The 21,183-nt window shown below is 46.0% G+C and overlaps 1 protein-coding gene across 1 annotated transcript in view; it reads left to right on the top strand.

The window, feature by feature from the left end:
* Dnah8 (dynein axonemal heavy chain 8) overlaps nucleotides 1-21,183 on the top strand; it is a 248,314-nt gene that overhangs the window by 204,797 nt on the left and 22,334 nt on the right. Inside the window, exons 87-89 of the mRNA XM_021186523.1 lie at nucleotides 2,058-2,159; nucleotides 8,946-9,106; nucleotides 20,122-20,278. Of these exons, the coding sequence (XP_021042182.1) occupies nucleotides 2,058-2,159; nucleotides 8,946-9,106; nucleotides 20,122-20,278 (420 nt within the window). The remainder of the gene's footprint in view (nucleotides 1-2,057; nucleotides 2,160-8,945; nucleotides 9,107-20,121; nucleotides 20,279-21,183) is intronic.

The following is a 21,183-nucleotide window of genomic DNA, read 5'->3' on the forward strand; positions in this document are numbered from 1 at the left end:
TGTGTGTGTGTGTGTGTGTGTGTGTGTGTGTATGTGTGTGTGTGTGTATGTTAGAGATTGAACCTAGGGCTTCACATATGCTCAGCAAGTGCTATATTTCTGAAATGCATTCCCAAACCATGAAGGCCTTTCTTTTCTTTTAATTTATTACATTTATTAGTTTGTTTAGTGTGTGTGTGTGTGTGTGTGTGTGTGCGCCTGTGATGCATGTGTGTGAGTGCAGGCATTTAGTGTACCATGGCACACATACGGAGACTGGAGGACAACTTTCAAGAACTGGCTCCCTGTTTTTAGCTTGTGGGTCCTGGGGTTTGGGACTTGGGTTTTTAGGCTTGGGTACCAAGCTCACTATTTAATTGTTAGATTCAGCATATGAATACCAACTAAAAACCATATTTGTTGTTAGTACTGGGGATTGAACTTAAGGCCTTGCACATGCTAGACAAGTTCTCTACCACCGAGCCACATGGGTCACTGCTAGTGAAGGTCACTAACCCCCGGTGTAGATTTCCATGTCTCCAAGGTGCTTATGTATGCAGGACATCAATTTCGCCTACACCACCGTGAGGCTGACATAGAAGGAGTTATCACTGTGCCCATGTAAATGGCAGCCACAGAGCTGGCGGTGCAAAGCCAGCTATCTCTGCACTCGTAGGCAGGCTGTGAAGGGAAATCTACATTTTCCAGCAAGTCAGTGAGCCCATGACCGGTTTCCTCTCCCATAAAGTAGTGGTAGAATCTTTGAGGCACCGACAAATTAGTATTTATAAAAAATGCATCACACAGTACAGAATGGAGGCTCAGACCACCCTGTCCCTCTACTCCCACCCATAGCAGGCCTTCCAGATTACTATAGACACTGTGGTAGCCGTACGGTTCTGGGAAGCCATGATGAATGTTCATCTGGGGTGGACAAAAGTCTAGAACCAATCGTTTTCTTCCTAAAACGACTAAGGGATAGTAAATTAAAACTGCTGGCAGTATGATGAAAAATTATATTGTATGGGTTCATATTCTATAGCCATTTATCATGTCAGTATATACAAATAGTAGGTACCTTGAAGTGATTGCCTTGAAAGGCAACCAAGCTGAAAGATAAGTTTAGCCAATAAGTATCTAATAATAAAGAATCAGGTATCCATAAGCATCCCCACTTTAATTTTACTCCAAATATGCTGGTTTTTTAAATAGCTATGACTAGTAGAATTATATTGCTAGTGTAAGATTGCTAAGAAATTAATGACTATTTCGAAGCGGTTTTAGCTTTCAGAATGAGACAGCACAGGATTGCATTGTGGAAAAATCTCAGGAATAAATACCTTCCTATTTGTTCTTGTACCAAATCTGGGAAAATCTACTGCCAGGAAAGAACGTTAAAGCCCCCCTTGCTAGATTTTGGCTCTGTCATCATTAGGCATCACTTCCTACCCCTCTGCTACACTGTGGCATTTACTATAATGAGAATTACAGGTGGCTACAATCACAGAGAGAAAAATACTATCTTGGTTTTTTATTTGCCATAACCCATAGCCAACTTATCCTCCAACACTTAATATTGTAGGATTTTCTTTGGTGGACAAACCAGAGAGCTGTTCCAGCCTCCTGGTAGTGAGTTATTCCTGTGAGATAAAGAGCAATTTTTCACGCAGCTATCCGAGTTTCATCCGGCCACTGTGACAAACACTCTTACTGAAAGCAACTTTGGGAGGAAAGTTTACCCGGCTCACACTTCCAAATCACTGTGCCTCACTGAGGGAAGTCGGGGCAGGAACCTGGAAGCAGGGCCTGTGGTGAAACCCTGCTTGTTGGCTCACTCACAAGCTCATGCTTACCTGGCTTCCTTACACAACCTAGGGACCCCTGCATAGGGAATAGCGCCACCTTTAGTGGTCCTTCACAGAAATGCCCACCCACCACCAACCTGATAAAGACATACTCAAGCTGAGACCTTTTTCCTCAGGTGCTTCCAGCCTGGGTCAAGTTGCCAGATCATGCTAACTGGGATGACAGCCCAGCTGGCATTCCCTTTTCCAGAATGTACCTTGTTTCCAATGCAGGGCGTGTCGTGGAGTACGGTTCGGTACATGATTGGTGAAGTACAGTACGGAGGCAGAGTGACAGATGACTTCGACAAAAGGCTGCTTAACTGCTTTGCCCGGGTAAGTCAGTTTGGGGGAGGAAAATGCATGAAGATGTATTTCACTGTGCTTTCCATTATTAAAAAAATAGGCACTCTGTTTTGTTTGTTTGTTTTTGTTTTTTTCTAGACAGGGTTTCTCTGTATAGCCCTGGCTGTCCTGGAACTCACATTGTAGACCAGGCTGGCCTGGAACTCAGAAATTTGCCTGCCTCTGCCTCCCAAGTGCTGGGATTAAAGGCGTGCGCCACCACCGCCCAGCAGGCACTTTGTTTTTAATTACATATATGTGTGTTTGACTACGTCAGAGTGGGTACCAGTGGAGGCCAGAAGAGGATAGCAGATGCCTTGGAGCTAGAGTTATAGAGGTGTGTGTGTGTGTGTGTGTGTGTGTGTGTGTGTGTGTGTGCATGCCTGCCCATGCTGGGAACCAAACTCCAGTCCTCTGCAGGAGCAAGAAGTGTTCTTTACCACTGAACCATCTCCCCATCTGAGGAATATTTTTCGTTTACAGTGGGTATGGCAAGGCTGAGGATGGCAAAGGAGGGATGCTCATAAACAGAAGAGCCAAGAATCCCTGCTTTCTACCACGGTTGCCCTCACAGCTGCCAGCCACCCCAGAGGGCCTCGAGCGGATTCTAAATCCCCATCTCCCCACTGCCCTTAGGTTGTGTTCTCAGTTCTCCAGAGACTGTCAGGAGCACACTGGCCATCTCTCTGTGCCTCTTCCTTCTGGGTGCAAGATGAAGAGCTGAAAATAAGTGCTGGAGGAATGCACCTACTGTAATTTCAGTGTTCTCACCTTTTCTATTAGAACAAACTACTGACAATGGATCAGATGCTAGGGCCACCCTCCCCCCCCTTTCCCCAATAAACTCTACATAGAGCCCGTGAGTAGATATTTTCTAGAGGATATTATTCTCTAGCAATGATGACTTTACCACGAAGGATAACGTAAATCAGCCTCACACTGGACCCAAACTCTTCTTAAATCTCTTTATGTGTTAAGCAAACAATACGCTGCATTTACCTAAGTGGGAAAAATCAGATACGTGAATAATTTACACTTATTGAATTCTTTATATTAGGAACTCTGTCAGCAGTTTTGCTTCGGCCAATTTTCTCTGTCTGCTTTTCTTCCTTTCCCCCTCTCTTTTTCTCCTTTTCCCGCTCCTCCTCTATTTCTTTTTGGCATAACTTAATTAAAATCACAACAAAGCTGTCTCTTTGGAGGCTATTCTTTTCTAAAGAGAGACAGAAAGGATCTGGAGGGGAGGGGAGGGGAACTGGGAGGAGTAGAGGGAAGGCAAGCTGTAATCAGGATGTATGGTATGAAAAAAATCTATTTTCAAGAAAAGGGAAAAAAAGAAAAGAAAAATAGAGAAAAAAAGTAACAGCAAAAACCACAAGCTTCTGGGATAGGTTGGCAAACTGGAGGTCGACCAGATACCTGATTTTTTCTTTTTAAACTCTTTTCTGTTAGGTTGCACATGGAAAATAGCAAGTACTGGCAAGGATGTTTAAAGGTAGAAACATCAGTGCACAGAAATTAATTAGGGACAGACCTCCCAGGCAAGCAGCTTGGTGATCCTGGCTGAAATCCAGCAGAGTAGATGTCAAGACATTTCAAAGAATGGTCCACAAATGTGTTAGTACCAAACTGGTCAGTGGTAACATTGTTTCAGAGCTGAAGGCAACCATGGCAGGCTGGTTTTTCTGGAAAGAGACTGGTGTGGACATCTCCGTTCAGGTTTCCCATCCCTTCCCCAGTCTTCCATCTTTAGCTAAGGCTAGCCCTTATCTGCCAGGGCAGTTCCTGGGAAGGGTCTATACTGTGAGTCCACAGTAGCCAGTGAGTTCTCTAGCCATCGGAAGAGGTGAATGCCTGGCTTGTGAGGGATGATGAGATGGTGTCTCACCGCATCCTAAGTCATTACATCCTAAGGTGTAATGACTCAGCACGGTGGCTCCTGCTGCTTGTGGGGCACAAGCTAGCAGCTCTTTTCAGCCCTGTGATGTGACTGCCCACCTTCCAAACCAGAATCTTGCTCCTGAGTATGTGTTCCAGACATGTTCTCAGGATAAATATAGCATAGTTTGAGGTGTTGAGGGGCAACTTCTGTATCCGTGACAGGAAAAAAGACCACTCACGGATGGTCCATAACACAGAAGAAACGGTCTACGTGATGTCCTGAATAGATTGTGAAAACATTTGTTCAGTGAAGCCAGGAGGAGGGGTGGGGGGAGGTGTAAAATGGGATCTACAAAGTAAGTTGTATAGATTTCACAGGGAGAGATGCATTTCCAAGGACATATATTTAGTACATGTAATTAGTCTCAGGGGGAAGGAGAGTGTAGGTGACATCAGAACTGAATGGAGAAATTTTGAAATAAGGGGGGGACTAGTGTGTGAAAATGGCAAATATGTATGTAAAAATAATAAATAAACATGAAAAATGTTATGAGAGAAACATACCTCTGTACCTGAAATCCAAAGAAAACAGATATGTCGTAGTAAGTAGCCTGTTTTTTTTTTTAATAATTGTAGAAGTACCTAAAATTGGAGGATTTTTAAGACTTATTCTTATTTCTAAAATTATGTGTATTTAAGGGGCTGGAGAGATGGCTCAGCAGTCACGAGCACTTGTTGCTCTTGCAGAGGGCCCAGGCTTCTTTTCCAGCACCCATGTGGTGGCTCACAACTATCTCTAACCCCAGGTCCACAGGATCTGATGCCCTCTTCTAATCTCCATGGGCACACATGCAAGTGGAGGAGCCTTTGGAGGTCAAAAGAGTGAGTCAGGTCCACAGGAACGGGCACTAAAGGCATGGGAGCCATGCCATGGACGTGGAAGACGAAAATATCTCCAGCTCCTTATGTTTCCTTGTGTGTGTGTGTGTGTGTGTGCACGCGCGCATGTGCGGGCATGTGAGCACAATGACCAAGGAGCTGGAAGAGGGCATTGGATCCCCTGGAACTGGGTTAGGGAATGTTGTACACTAGATTACCCGGATATAGCTAGATCCCCTGGAGCTAGAGTTACAAGCAGTTGTGAGCCTCTCAGTGTGGGCACTGGGGAGTGAATTGGGGTCCTTTGGAAGAGTAGCAAGTGTTCCTAACCACTGAGCCACCTCTCCAGCAATAACGTGAACGGACTGCATGATGTTGTTTACTCGTGGGCTCCCTACCCCATGCTGGGGATTGAACTCTAGGTTATACTCCCAGCCCGCCTCATAAGAATTCCCCCTAGAATCCTCTGACATAAATTGTATGAGGTACAATGTTCCACTCACCTGCCTCAGCACAGAGGGGTCTAAACATCTAAGGTGGAATCCACTGGGTTGAGTTTTACTGACATCAGAACACACCCTGAAAATTAGGTCTATTTAAAAAGCATAACACATACACATCAGGTACCCGCCCCCCCCCCACACACACACACTCTACATTGGCTATCTAGACTTCAAGGTCAAGAATACTCCCTTCGTAGCCACTTCCCTTCCACATTTTATCTTTGCATCTTGGGAACTGCCTTATGCGCAGGTGACTGGAACATCTGGCTGGCTGGCAGCCAGGAGGTTGCTGAAGAGCCCTAAATGTCCCCACCTAGGAACCAGAGCCCAGCTCCAGTAGGAGCTGAGAGCCACCCTGCCACCTGACCAGGTAGATGGCTGATCCAGGAGCTTAAGTAGGGGACAGTTGCTGCTTCTCCTCCAACAACCTCTTCATACCCTGGCATGGGCCACTCGGGGCCATAGAGGAGTACTAAGTTAGACCTCAACCCTCTCCCCGACATTCTCCCTCCACGAGTGCGAGCTGAGATGTGGGGAAACTCACTGGAGTGGTGTCTCAGTCACAGAAGACTTGCTGGCCTGGGCACAAGACTCCCTTTCCTAATCCCAGTGCAGTAGACACTCCCCCGTGATGACAGCTTCCCCCCTACCTGGTCCTAGCTCCTCTGAGCTCTCACCCCTACACTTCTTGTTCCATGCTTGTACTCCTGGCTGGCATCCCTCCCCACTTGGGACCGGGACCTCAGAGTCTGCAGTTTCCTGACCACTGATAACCTTGCCTTAGTACCTCAAAACTGCTCTCTCCCTCTCCTCTCTCTCCCTCTCCCTCTCTGCTCCCTCTCCCCTCCACTCCCTTCCCCTCCCCTGCCCCTGTCCCTTCCTTCCCTCCATTCTCCACTCCTGTCGCTTACTCCTTGGTATATAGCCCAAACTTGTTCCAGATGCCTCCTCAGTGGCACAGGTCGCACAGATCTGCTAAGCTGCATCTTTTAAATGTCCCACCAACGTCTCGGTGGTCTCATAGGCTCCGGTAATTCTCCTTTGAACATGCCCAAATCTCTGTGATGGTTTGAATGAGGAATGTCCCTACAGGCTCATGGATTTGAACACTTGATTCTCACGAAGTGGTGTTGTTTGGTTATGAAACCTTTAGAAAGATGCAACTTTGCTAGAGGAAGTATGTCACTGGGGGTGGGCTTTGAAGGCTTACAGCCTGGCCCCACTTCCAGTTATCTGTCTCTGTCTCCCCACCTCATCTTTCTGCTCGCTGTGTGTGGATGGAGTGCGCTCTCTGTTTCCTGATGTGCGTACCAGCCTCATACTCCTGCTACCATGCCTTCCCCACCATCATGGACTCTCCCCCTCTGGGACTTTAAGCCAAAGAAACCCTTTTCTTCCCTAAGTTGCTTTTGGTCAGGGTATTTCGTCATAACAATCCAAAAAAGAGACTAATAGAATAATTCCATGTAGAGCCCATCTTCCGTATTTTATTATAGTCTAGGCGCCTGGCAAATCTCAGCGATCAGGATGTGTCAAATCCACCTTCTTGGACATATATATATAAATAAAGTAGTGGGAAACCACAGGGCTGATCCTCGTTTTGCTTCTGTGCCTAAACGTGCCACCCAGCCACTTGGTACTATCATTTGTTAGATAACAAATGTGCTGTGGACCCAAAGCTCCCATCCTGGGATATGTTCCTGCAACCTAAGCTACCCACACCACTTAACAGCTCGTTTGTCTTCATGATGGCTGTACACACAGCACCATCTTCTTTAATAACTTGAAATTGCTCCCCTAGTCTTAGATTAAACTCTACTCCTCACCCCACATCCGGTCATCTGTCACGGGACCCTCCTCGCTTTCCCTTCCTTCTCCCTCCCACAGTATATTTATTCTAGGCTTCCTGGCATCCGTCAGCCCCACCTCACACTTTGGTGTCCATCATTCAGTGTGCCTGACCCAATAAATAAATAAATAAATAAATAAATAAATAAATAAATAAATAAAATTTAAAAATCTACCAATCAATCAATAACCAACCCTCTCCTTGCAGACTTCTCTCTCTGAAAAAAAAAAAAAAATCTCTTCCTTGATAAGTTAGTTGTTCCTGACCTCTACCTGGCTGTCTTTCCTGCTGCCCTATGCCTTCTATGTACTTTGCTTCTTTTTATGTCCTCCTGGCTCTCACCTCAGTGCCCCTCACAGAAGAGTGGTTGTTTCGTAACTGTTTGTCCCTCTGCCGGGTCACAAGCTCCTTAGACGAAAGGACTATGTGTCTCTCTCCTTTGCGTTCTGTTCTGGTTCTGAGCTCTGTACCACACACGCACTGGAGTTGAATAGAGTGACAAACAGAGCCACATAGGGAAAAACAAAAAAAACAGGACACGGTATTTCAGAATAATGGCTGGATCTAAAAAGAGCCGCAGCCGGCAATGGAGGGATGCTGGCAGGAACAGTGGGGACTGAATGGGCTAGGCAAGGTCCTGTATCCTCTGCTTCCTCTGCCTTGCTTCCATTCGGGTTCTGTCAGCCTCCCTCGCTACTAGGAAAATCACCCCATCAGATACTGAAGTTGTTGCCTCAAACCAGCCTAGGCATTCACCGACTTTCTCCCACCTTTTCAAAAGAAGTCTGTATATTTATTCTCTCCCCGTTTTGTTACAGATAATCAATTCATATGGGCAAAAAGTGTCTTCAGGCTAACAGCAACGGAGGCTGGGCAGCAAATACATTTGCTTCCTGTGGCTAGGGACAGAACTTAATTAACAAAGGGAGCCCTGGGTGGGAGGGCGGGTGCTGTGGAGTTTCTGTGGCAGCATTGTTGGTGCTAAAGTACCTGTGAGTGAAACGGTGTAGACACAGCCCCCAAGAAGGAGCCTTACCTGAGGGGTGTGAGGTCCTGAGGATGCTCAGGGGCCCTCATGCCTGCAGGTGGACCCAAGGCGACCATACTACTCCTGTGTGACCTGATTTGAACTCACTGTGTATGTAGTTCAGTATGATCTTGAACCTCCCCTCCTCCTGACTCTACCTCCCAAGTGCTGGGATTGTGGGAATACACAGCCACACCTGGTCTAAGCAATACAGATAGAACCTAGAGCTCTGCGCGTGTTATACAAGGACTCTACCAACTGGGCCACGTCCCATCCCCCAACTCCCTCTACTGCTTTCTTTGTCAGTGCTGAGAATTGAAGTCAGGGCTTCCAGCATGCCAAGCAAGTACCCAGCCACGGAGCCCACTTCTACCATGCTACACCCTTCCACACTTTGGCTGGATCTAATCTTGGGTGCCGACCAGAGCCCTGCCTAATTATTTCTGTGCGGCCTCTCTTTTGTGGATTATCTCGTTTCTTCCTATATGTGATAATTATTCCGTTGATAAGTTTTGTTAAGATGCTTTCAGAGCCAACAGTAAAGAAAGAAAGAAACCCTATTAAAATGGAAATAAGCTCCCCCCCCCCCAATCTTGGTTCTTTTCATCAATTTTCTTTTATTTTCCCTCCCCACACAGGTCTGGTTCAGCGAGAAGATGTTTGAGCCCTCGTTCTGTTTTTACACCGGCTATAAAATCCCCACATGCAAAACCCTGGACCAATATTTTGAGTTCATCCAGTCTCTGCCGTCCCTTGATAACCCAGAAGTCTTTGGGCTTCACCCTAATGCCGACATCACGTAAGTTCTTAGCGTCTCTTCTTTCTTTTCTTCCTTCTTTCTTTTTTTCTCTTCTTTTCTTTTTTCTTTTTTAATTTGAAGGTGTCATTTGTAACTCAAGCCTGGCAAAACTATGCATTTCATTTTCTCCCCTAATCTCTCTCCTTTCCTTTCCTTTTTATTTTCCTGTGAAAAATAGTGTTCCTTCCTGTCTCCCAATTACAACTCCGTGACAACTCGGCCGGCCCTCCACTCACTAAATCCCCAGGGCCTGGCATTTATGACAACACAAAGGCTGTAATTTATGCCTTGATTACTTCTCTGTCCTGTCATAAAACCAGTTATGTTTTTACATTAATCGATGCTTTCCATTGATAGTCATCTTCTGGCTCCTCATCTCTTTCTCCAAGTATCCATTAAAAATACGACCCCTGGGAGCAGAGAGATGACTCCGTGGTTCAGTTCATAGCACCCATGCCTGTGGCTCACAACCACCTTTAACTCCAGCGGCAGGGGATCTGACGCTCTCTTCTGGCCTCCTTGGGCAGGTGCACTCATATGTACACACCCACCCATGTCCATACATAATTAAGAACATCTAAATATCTATTGTAATGTGTGATCAATATCATAAGCAAGGTCTGCAAGGGCAGAGCACATATAGTCAGAGTCTCTTGCAATGGATCATCTCTTTCCGTGCTTGCTTGCCTACAACCTTATAGCCATGAGCCCCTCATGGTCATGTACCCCCTCAGCACCATGTGAGGTCCCCGATCCCACAAAGGCACAGAAACACCCACCAATCCTTAGCCCTTCATCTAGCCACCTTCCAGATGAAGTTTATCTTTGGAGAGCCCTCCACTAAAAAGGATCATCCCTTTCCATCTGCCAACTCAGTTAGCCACAGCTGCGTCGCTCCACTGCAAGGTGTCACCTCTTGCCATCCATACCTAGCTAGGAGGAGGGGCATGTCTGTCTCTCTCCCAGCTCTTCAGCCATGGCTATAATTTTAATAACTCTGTCATCAAGCATGGGTGGGTACTGTGCAGTTCTAGTACTCTGTTCTGTTCTTATAGACAAGCGTATTTGGTCTTCTGACCCAGACAAAGCATGCCCTATGTGTGACACAAGACTTTGTGCTTACACTGGGTTCATCTCCTCTGTGTCCTCTAATCCAGCCCACAGCATTTTTTACTTAGAGAGAGGCCATCCCAAGCCTCAAGTGGTTAGTGCTCCTTACAGACCCTGCAATGGAACACACGGTAGCTCTTTGCTGTCGCCTCCGGGCCACTGCTTTGAGAGGCTCCCCATTCAGTGAGCTGAAATGCATGATTAGGGGGTGAAACAATAATTTTTTAAAAATGCATTGGGGGATCATCTTGAGAACAAACAGTGAGGGGGGACAGGAGGAAGTGGTTTCGCTTGAGTTAAGGCTGTTAAAATGGGGGTTAGACTCCATAGTTTCTCTGATCAGAAGCCTCCCGAGGTCCTTGCATTACCTTGAGTCAAGGTCAAAGGTATCCTATATACATATAACCCAGACCTCCAGTCCTGCCTCCATCTTCTCCCCTCACATCCCTCCCTCCAGCTAGCTCTCCATATCTTCCTATTACTTAGACCACAGGACTCCACGATTGCACTTCCTGGAACATGCCCTGACCCTGAAATACCACTGTGGTTTATCTCTTACCTCTTCCGGCCCTTGCTTAGGGGTCACTCACCCTAAGTACAGATGTTGATCTGTTTTCAAGCCTCACCTCAAACCCTAACCCCATGATGTAATTTTTCTTGTATCTGCCACAGACACACTCTGCTTTTATTATTTACTTGCTTTTATTGATCAGCCACCGGTTAAAATGTAAACTCCATTGCATCCAGAACCTGTATCCATTCTCACTGCTGTACCTTGGTGCCCAGGAAACTTTGGTTGGCTGAATCAGCAATGCTAAGCCCTCCCAGACTCTAATGAGTCTGACCAGTGGGACCAATGCATAGAATGTGATGGTTTCCCCTGGGTAGGAAGAAAAGCAGCGGACAGAACTCAGTGCAATTATTAACTGTGTAATAAAAGATGCTGCTGTGCGGCTGGAGAGGCTGGAGACGTATCTGATAAATACCTTCCTAGCATGCACAGATTTCTGGGTTCAATCCCCAGTATTGGGAAAACAATTTTTTTTTAGGCAGGGCTTCATTCATTTCTGGCTGAGCCTGAACTTGTTCTGTAGGCTTACAAATTATTGGGTCCTTTTACCTCCATCTCCTGAGGGTTGGGATTACAGCCATGTACCACCATGTTTCAGCCAGTGATGGACTATGTTCTGGGATTGCAAGCCCTTTCCTCCCTTAAGTGGCTTCTGGTCAGGGTGTTTGTTTTATCATAGCAACAGAAATGAAACCCGTGAAGATATTCTTTCTTACTTTGAGTCCCTTTTTAAGTATATATATATATGTATATATACATATATCACAAATACACACACGATTCCCATCTTTTATCTGTGACCTATGTTGCAGGATTTGTGTCCTGTTTCCTCCTTTGGTTTTGCCTCTGCTTTTGAAGGTAGAAGTGTTGCTTGCCATTTGGTCTCTCTCCAAAAGGAATGTTCTAGTCAAAATAATCTTTCAGCCATCTGTGGACAGCCACGTTGCTACCATGAGTCACTGCATCTGAGAGAAACCATAGGGGCTGCAGACATCAACACAGGTGAATACCAGGCAAGTCAGGGGTCCTCTTTAATGAGACCCAGCTCAGCACATCCTTATTCACTGATGGGCAGAGCACACGGTGGCAAAGCACCAGACTAATTTTCCTATATGAATTCTCTCAGGTAACTCAAGCTTGCAGATGGATCCATGGCCTCCTTGACACTCCCCTACTGTTACCTCTTCTCTTCTTTGGTGGTTTCCAGGGCACTTAGAGCACAATGGAATCTATTGCCACCTCTCTGACCTTATCCAGAACATCCTCAGTAGAGCAACCCTATCTAGAGCATCCTCAGTAGAGCAACCCTATCTAGAGCATCCTCAGTAGAGAAACCTTATCTAGAGCATCCTCAGTAGAGAAACCTTATCCAGAGCATCCTCAGTAGAGCAACCTTATCTAGAGCATCCTCAGTAGAGCAACCCTATCTAGAGCATCCTCAGTAGAGAAACCTTATCTAGAGCATCCTCAGTAGAGNCAGTAGAGCAACCCTATCTAGAGCATCCTCAGTAGAGAAACCTTATCTAGAGCATCCTCAGTAGAGAAACCTTATCTAGAGCATCCTCAGTAGAGAAACCTTATTTAGAGCAGCTCCAATACAGAAACCTTATCTAGAGCAGCCCCAATACAGCAACCTTGTCTAGAGTCTTAAAACATGTTAGAGACCCAGACCTGGTGGGTAGATCCAGAGACGTATGGATACTGGCCTAAATCAGGGATGGTGACGGGTGGGACAAAGTGACAGGCCACGTCATAAACCAGATCTGACAGGATGCATTGAGCATATTGCCAAGGCCTACAACTTTCTTCTATAGCTTATGTTCATTCATTGCTGCTCAAGGATGGCAGAGAGGGTTCTGGAAGACATCCGGCAGGCTCTCTCTAGGAAGCCTAAGCTGGCACCTTCCAAAAACTGTGCCAAGAGCTTTGCTCAGAGCCCTGGGTCTCTTCCACTGATGGGCAACCTTTCCGCTGGTGATGCCTGTCGGCCCCTGGGGCTTGTTCACTTAGCTCCTCTGATCTGGCTGAGTTCCCATCTTCCCACTTGGTTTCTGCTTGGGGTTCCCCCATGCTGAGTCTCCTCTTGCCTGCACTTCATACTCTTGTTTCCAGTTCCTGCCTCACCAGGCGACTGGCCAGCTGTATCTCGCAGCTATGTTTGGAAAGTTACCAGTCCCCGGGTGAGTTTTGTTTGGGGGGTTTAATTCTTCTTTCCCTCTGGGCCCTGAAGTATTTGGCGACTAGAATCCTATTCCCCAAATGATCTTGCTTTAAAAATCATTAGGTTTTCTTTTCCAGAGGCTCCTGCCTCCTGCTGTCTTGTTGTTCCCTGATGGCCACCAGGAGGCAGTAAGCAATAAGGGACACATTTTCCAGCTACAAACTACCCCCTCTCTCTCTTACCCCAGCAAGTCTCAGTTCTTCAGGGGCTATGTAAAAAATGGTGTAATCCAACACACCCCTGCCACATCTGACCTGGGAGGTTGGGACAACATAGGATTCAAGAGTGAAAGTGCTCCTGCTCCCAAGGGAAACATAGAGCCTCATGGGGTGGGGGTGGGGGTGGGGGGCGGGGGGGGGTGAGGCAAAAGTCGAAGCCACAAGACAAGGACTCCACAAAGCAGCAGCTTAGTCGGTGTGGATGTTCCCAGTCAGAGGACTCACTATGCCATTCAACAGCCATCTTGCTCCTACGTAGTCCCATGGGTGTCATGGGCCATGGTGAAGAATTGCCCCCTGTTTATGAGGACCTGCCTTCTGAAGTTCACATCCATAAATCTCCAAGGAGAGAAATCTGTAGAAGGGAATCACGGGCCTTCTCCCTCTTTGATCTTTGTTTCAAAATGCAGAGCCTCTGAAGGTGGTGGTGGAGGGAGATCGCACCGAATTAAATGCTTTAAAATAAGTAAAATCTCTCCCACGAGGCTGGCTATCTCGGTGACAGAGGCTATAAAAATGTACAGTGTATTCACATTTTATTATCTAGATTTATAAGGTACCAAAGACTCCGCAAATTCCTCTATCTCGGTGTCAAAAGCAGTTATTTATTTTGTCTCTTTTTCTCATTAGCGGGTTATGCATATTTTTCTACCTCCCAAAATTTATCAAATGCCTTGTTACCGCGTTTCAACTCATTTCTATGCAGGGCAAATATAAACACGTTCCTCTTAGAATTAACTGGCAATTTTTGAGTTTTAGAATTTTTTTTAAATTATGCTCATTGATATTTCATGTGCTGATCTGGAAATAACTGTGAGCTGATCCCTCATTAGGTGGCTGGTTGTTTATTTTATAGGCTGTGCTTGCTATCTTTGAGTTGGTTTGCTTTTTTTTTTTTTTTTTTTTTTTTTTTTTTTTTTTTTTTTTTGCTATTTGTGACTCCCAGTTCCCTGAACCGCCAAATTACGGCGGCCAAATAGCATCTCCTCTCACCTTCATCCTGAAGGGAAATCTCCAGGAAGTGACTCAGGACTGAAGTCGGTGGATTATGAGTCTTCATGCTTCATCTCAAAGCACCTGTGGAGACTGGGCTCCCCGAAAGCCCTTGGGATCTTGAAGCATGTAGAGGTATTTGCAGTTATCCCTCAGAGCCCGCTGACTAGACACTTGTCTTTTTGCATCTTTGCAAACATAAAACCACATCGTAGAAAAAAGGAAATGCAAGGCAGACAGCCCTGGAATGCCAGGGAAGGAAGGGCTTTCTGTGTCTAATAAAATGGGTGATGGAGCGACCTGGGGAGCTTGTCACTCAAAGGCGGGTCAGCTCTTCAGGGTTCCCCACTAATACCCAAGTTTTGAAGGTTCTTCTTAGATAGCTTCATAAAAGAATAAAACCACCCACCGTGAAAGTGATTTTTAGGGGAGATGGAGCAGAGGCAGCTGCTGCAACTCTATCAGGATCCTCGCCCAGGGGCAGCCGTGAACTTGACCATTGACGGTATACACAGGTCCCAGCTCTACACTAGTGTGTGATGCTGGCTTCCCGAGGGGATGCAAGACTGGAGGCAAGCTGAGCCAGCTCCAATGGACCTTCAGACATGGGACATTCTATATTTCTTGTAGATGGTCCGCGCAGGTCAGAATGACCTTCTTAGCATGGACATTTACTGTGGTTTTCTATCTTTGGCATTAGAGGACCTGTGTTGATGATATAATTACAAAAACAGCTTCCTTCGTCTTGAAATTGGACTCCCTGGCTCCCCTGTTTTAAAGGGACAGTACGTAAAGATGTTGGTAATCCATTCCTTGAATTTTAAAGTGAGGCACAATCCAAGTTTTTTGAAAGCCATGGAAAATATGAGAAAGGTACCAATGACTCTGAGGGAGGAGGAAAATCCCCATGGAAAGAGGCCGTAAGACACAGAAATGGAAGTGACTAACAGTTAAAGGACCTCTTTTGACCTTTCTGCACGTGTGTGGACAGATGTGCAGATGTGTATTCATTCGTCCCTTTAGGTGGAGAAGTGTCAGATAGTGGGGAAACTTGTAATAGTAATACTCGAAGTGTTTACCATAAGAAGGGACAGATAATTAAATTTTCATGCCCTTTAAATATTGGAGAATTGTTCTCTTTTGTATTTGAAGTTTAATAAGATTCCAACCAACTGGCTTTGGTTCAACAAACAAATATTTATTGAGAACTCACCATCTGGGCAGCTCGGAAACATGAAGATGAGGAAGACGCAGTTCTCTTCCTCCGAGCTCCTTGCCTATTAGGGAAATGGATGGATGGTAAATACGTAAGACAATCTGATAAACTCTAAAATCAAGTTATGTATACAATGCCATGGTGCATACAGGCCCCATAGAGGCAAAGAAGAAACGCAAACCCCCAATAAATCCCAATTTATGGATCAAAGACAGCCGATGACAGAGGTCGTTTTCCAGTTATGCCTAGATGTACCACTGTCCGCTTAGGGGTGGGATGTGGGTGGAGATGGCTTCATCATGGGAATACAAGGGAGAACACAGTGGGCAGTAAGGACCAAGACACAGTGGCTGGAGCAGCCAGGGAGGGCTGTGAAGATGTGCGTGACTACAGAATGTACAGCTAGCGCACCCAGAGCGTGGGGAACAGTGCCTACAGAAGGGGGATGTGACAATGGCAGAGGGCAGCTTCTGAGGGTGTTAGGATTCTAGGTTGGCAAGAGTGAAGACTTTGATGTCCTGAAGGACATGGGCCAACGAACAACTCAGGAGAGTGTTCAGTGTATGGCGCAGAGAGCTCTAGGAGTGTGTGTGGGGCGAAACGTGCATATGGGGTGTTCAGGAGAAAGCTGGGGGTTTGATACAACCCAGCTTGTCTGGTACTTAGCGGTTGCTTTGTCAGATGCCAGTCATGGTGGCCTCTCTGTTTCTCTAAGAGTGATTCATCCACGTCTTCTGTCTTTCCTGCAGCCAACCCCAGAGGGAGGTCAAGGACTCATGTGAATCACACCCGGATCTACATCTCTGAACCCTGGGTATCATAACTTGCAGCTATTAGGCTGTGATTCACTTCCTTTTCTTGTCTAGTTAGCTATTTAGATAGACTTTGCCTCTCCTGAATTACTTTGTAGTTTTGTTAGATTTTACATGACTTTAAACCTGGATTGTGACATGTCCCTTTGCTACATGCCAAGAGAAGTCAACACACACACGCTACAGATTGCACTCAAAATTCAGGGATGGGTTGCAGATGCCTTCTGCACCACTTTATTAAGGTGGCCTATTCCTACCTCATATCTCATATATTCAGTTTTGTGTGTGTGTGTTCCTTTCCACCTTTAAGATAAATGTATTTCAATGCAATCTAAAACCTCCAAATATCTAAGTAGGCATTGCTTACACCAAAAAAAAAAAAAAAAAAAGCAATTTTAAGTGATAATTTTTTCACTTATTAAAAATCAGCTTTGGGAACTGGAGAGACGGCTCGGTGGTCAAATGTACTTGCTGCTCTTCTGGGAGGTCAGGGTTTGTTTCCCAACCTACCTGTCAGTCAGGTTACAACAGCCTGCTAACTCCAGCCCCAGGGAACATGGCACCCTCTTCTGGCCTCTGTGGGTATTACACACACACACTCGCACATACGAGCGTGTACACACAGGCACACATGCACACACAGTGCACACATGAATACAAATAAACCTTTTTTTTTTGTTGTTTTTACTCCTTTATTTCGAAATTCACACGTGTAAAGGACAAACTAGAGGCATTTCCCAAACTACACGAGAGCTCTTGCAGTGCCCACAGACAGAAAGCCCAATGTGCGTGAAACATGGCCACAACTCCATGCAAGGTTGCATACGGGTCTGGATCCACCTGAGGTATTGCAGCTGCTCATCATGTCAGATAGGATTGCTGGAGGCAGGGGCATGCCCTCCACTCACAAATGAGGTCAGTCACAGGCTCCACAGGCACCTCTGGCTCCCACGGAGCACAGCTCCTTCACCAGTGGAAGGCAGGATGGTGCGATCAGTAGCCCCTTAGATGTCTGACAGTTACACACTGGTCCCACAGAAGGATGTTTAATTCACACCTAGGGATGCCGAGAGAAAATGGTGTCACCCTCTTCCCTTACACCGAAGAGAAACGGCAGCCGCCAGTCACAGGCCGTTCTGGCTGGCACAGTTTGTGAGGTACATTTCAGCGCCCTCTAAACATTTGCCACGGATTCATCCCTGACAGGTTCTTTGCACCACTTGAGATGGTCTCTGCCTGTGGGGGGAGGGGAGTGTCTCGGAAAGGAGATGGTTCTGCAATCTTGTTGTGAAATCGTATTTTCTTAACAGTACCATGAAAAGTCAAACCTTCTTAGAATAAACAACAGGGAAGAATATGAAAGGAAAGGTGAGGATTATAGAAAAAGCTTATCATGAAGAAACACCACTGTCGAAGTACTCTACTTGACTTTCATGTACCTGCACACATACACATACACATTATACATATACACATACATACACCCATTCAAACATATACACACATACATACATACATACACACATACATAAACACAAACAAAGAGAGAGAGGGGATAGAAGCATAGTTTCTTGTTTTGCTTTGTTTCTTGTTTTTTTGTGGGTTTGTTATTATGTGACATAACAAAGTACTCTGTAGTCTGGAGTAGCTGGAACCCAGTACATACACCAGGGTGGACTTAAGCTCATGGCTGTCATCCTGCCTCAGCCTCCCAAGTACTGGGATCATGGGCAGGAACCACTCCTGGCTCATAACTGGTTCTTACAGCATACCATTTTATTCTGAGTTCTCGACATCTCACTTTATCAGTGGAGATAGAATGACTTCCTCGTTTTTATCACTATGTGGCTTCTCATAGGTTCTTGGTAGGATCTATTGTTAGCAATACAGTTACAGGATGTTTTTTTAAACTTCTTTATTGCATTTGGAATAGAGAGAGAGAGAGAGTAAAATATAAATGAATATTTAAACCGTTTAAAGTACAAAGAGTCAACATAAGATTTTGCTTTTCTTTTGCTTAAAAATTGTGTGTGTGTGTGTGTGTGTGTGTGTGTGGTCTGTGCATGTTTGCACAGTGTACGCATGTGTGCCTAAGTATTTTGTGGGTTCATTTGCCTGTGCGTGGAGGCCAGAGGAGGTCACAGTCAAGATGTCTTCCTCAATCGCTCTCTACCTTAGTTTTTGAGACCGGTCTCGCTGAACCCGAAACTGACCATTCTGGCTAGATTGGCTGGCCAGTGAGCTCCGGTGATCTGCCTGGGTCTACACACAGAACCATGCAAGTTTCTGTGGGAGGGCTGAGGACTCGAACTCAGGTCCTTACGCTAGCACGGCAAACACTCCTCCCCCTGAGCTGTCTTCCCAGTCATCCGTGTTGCCTCTCTTCGTCCTTTACAGCCCTTTGCCAACTCAGATTCTTCTCTCTTCTCATTCAGAAGTCATACATTTATTTTTAAATAATTATAACAGCTTGTAAGTTCAGCCCCAGGGGATCCAATACTCTCTCTGGCCTTTGTAAGCACCATTCTCTGTCTCTCTCTCTCTGTCTCCCCCCACACCCCCCCAACACACACAGATAAACAAGTAAATAAGTAGATATATTCTTAAGGAACATTAACTCAAAGTGCTCCCCTCCTGACACTTCAGAATTTTAATTTTATCTTGTGTGTGGGGTTTTTTTTGTTTTTTTTTGTTTTGTTTTGTTTTGTTTTTTGTTTTTTTGCCCCACAATCAGATTTACACTTTGGCACCTTACCCTATGACGCTTGTTTAGGTTCCCCCAGGCACTGGCACATTCTTTCCCACATCTCAGAAGTCGCATGGGCCTCATTTTCACTCCTTGCTCCTCAATCCTCGCCCCAGTGTGACCTTTAGAATCGGCTCAAGTAGCAGCCTGTCGGTGGCTCACTCTTCTGTTCTTCTCCAAAGATATGGTACTTTTCTCCTCTGTGGTTTTTGAAGAAAAAAAAATCCTCTCAACAAAGTATAATCTGGCCTCCTTAGATTCCCTAAGTTTAACTGGAGCGTCAAAGCGCAGAAAGTTTACAGAACTGTATGACCCTCCCTGCCGTCAAAGTCTCGAGCATCCCCATCCCCCAGAATCCATTTGTAGTTAATCTCTCCTATGGCCAGCACCTGTGCAACTGATGACCTAGTTCCTAGTCTAGAGGTGGTCCCCCGACATTGTCTGTCCTGCGGTATCTTATGTGGGTGCTGGGGACCTGAACTCGGGGCTTCCTGCTTGCATGGGGGGCACTTGACTGATGGAGGCATCCCTTCAGTCCCAACTGAGAGCTTTCAAGATGGGCAGCCACATTCGAGTAGGTAGGACAGATAGTTAATAATAGGTCGCCATGGAAGCCATATAAACATAAACAGAAAACTGAGCGGCTCATAGTCCAATGAGGGAGGAAAAAAGGTGGTTCTGCTTGGTGTAATGGGCTGCCATATTCTGATAGACACTTGCGCCCGTTCCTGAGATGTGGGGGATTGGAGGTGTGCAAGTTGCTTGTGTGACAGTCAAGGTCATTGGGGTCACCAAAGGCATAGAAGGAATCTCTCTATTGGGGATGGACACTGGTGCTGTCATGTTTTCTGATGTCACGTCAGAAGCCAACAGAAACCCAAGTGCTCTCATTCCTGAAGGCTGACAGTAACATCTCAACATTTCTTTTCTTTCCTATCTTCTTCTTCTTCTTCTTCTTCTTCTTCTTCTTCTTCTTCTTCTTCTTCTTCTTCTTCTCCTCCTCCTCCTCCTCCTCCTCCTCCTCCTCTCCTCCTCCTCCTCCTCTTCCACGGCTGGCTTTGTCTTATGAGATCCCTCTGAAGCCAACATTTGCCTTCCTCATTCTGAGCTGCCACTCTTTCCTGTCAGGTATCAGAGTAACACAGCTTCCGACGTTCTTGAAACCATCACCAACATTCAACCGAAAGAGAGCGGCGGTGGTGTGGGCGAGACACGTGAGGCCATTGTCTACAGGCTGTCTGAAGACATGCTCAGCAAGCTGCCCCCTAACTATGTGCCTCATGAGGTGAGGCATGCCCTTCCTGCTGGAAGATCCTGAGACATGGGGAGGTCGTTTTTCTGCCCCCCCCCCCCAGCACATAACGTTCACGTGGAGGTCAGAGTTCACCCTACAGGAGTTGGTTCTCCCCTCCCATCGCCTGGGTCCTAAGGATCAAACTCAGGCTGTTAGCTTTCGCTGCATGCGTCTTCACCCCCAGAGCCATCCCTCCAACCCTCTTTGCTTTATTTTACAGAAGCATGTTATTGAAAATGTAGCAGTCAAGCGAAGTCTGTAAATTGAAACCTAATTATGCCATTAGCTCCTACAGTACAAATGGAGCCCCATTACCGCAGACAGTCACTCCCAGAAGCACTATGAGGCTTCTGTAGGAGACCACAGCAAGTCTCTGGCTTTATCAGTAAACAGCTTATGCTGGAATCTTAATCATGCATGAAACACAGTCAGTATTATAATTATGCTCTTTTCTAGGGTGTTCCCTTCTGTTGTTATTACTATTATTATTATTAATTTTAATTAAAAGATTTTGGTCATGCTATGTTGCCTGGGCCAACCTAGAATTCATGGGCTCAAGTAACCCTCCTCCTGCCTTTAGCTCCTGAGTAGCTGGGACTACAGGTGCAACCCATTATGACTAACAAGACTCTCTGCTAAAGCCTGCAGCTGGGAGCTGGAGAGATGGCTCATCAGTTAAGAGCACTGGCCATTTCTCTTGGAGGTCCTGGGTTCAGTTCCCAGCACCAATATCAAGTAGCTCACAACTCCGGTTCCGGGGGATCTGATGCCCTCTTGTGGCCTTTGCAGCCACCTGCACGCACATGGTATACGTACATAGATGTAAATGCCACCCCCATACACAAAGAGACACAGAGACATTGAGAGAGAGAGACACACACACAGAGACACAGAGA

The sequence above is a fragment of the Mus caroli genome, chromosome 17 (assembly GCF_900094665.2).
Source record: "Mus caroli chromosome 17, CAROLI_EIJ_v1.1, whole genome shotgun sequence".
In the NCBI taxonomy this organism is placed as follows: Eukaryota; Metazoa; Chordata; class Mammalia; order Rodentia; family Muridae; genus Mus; species Mus caroli.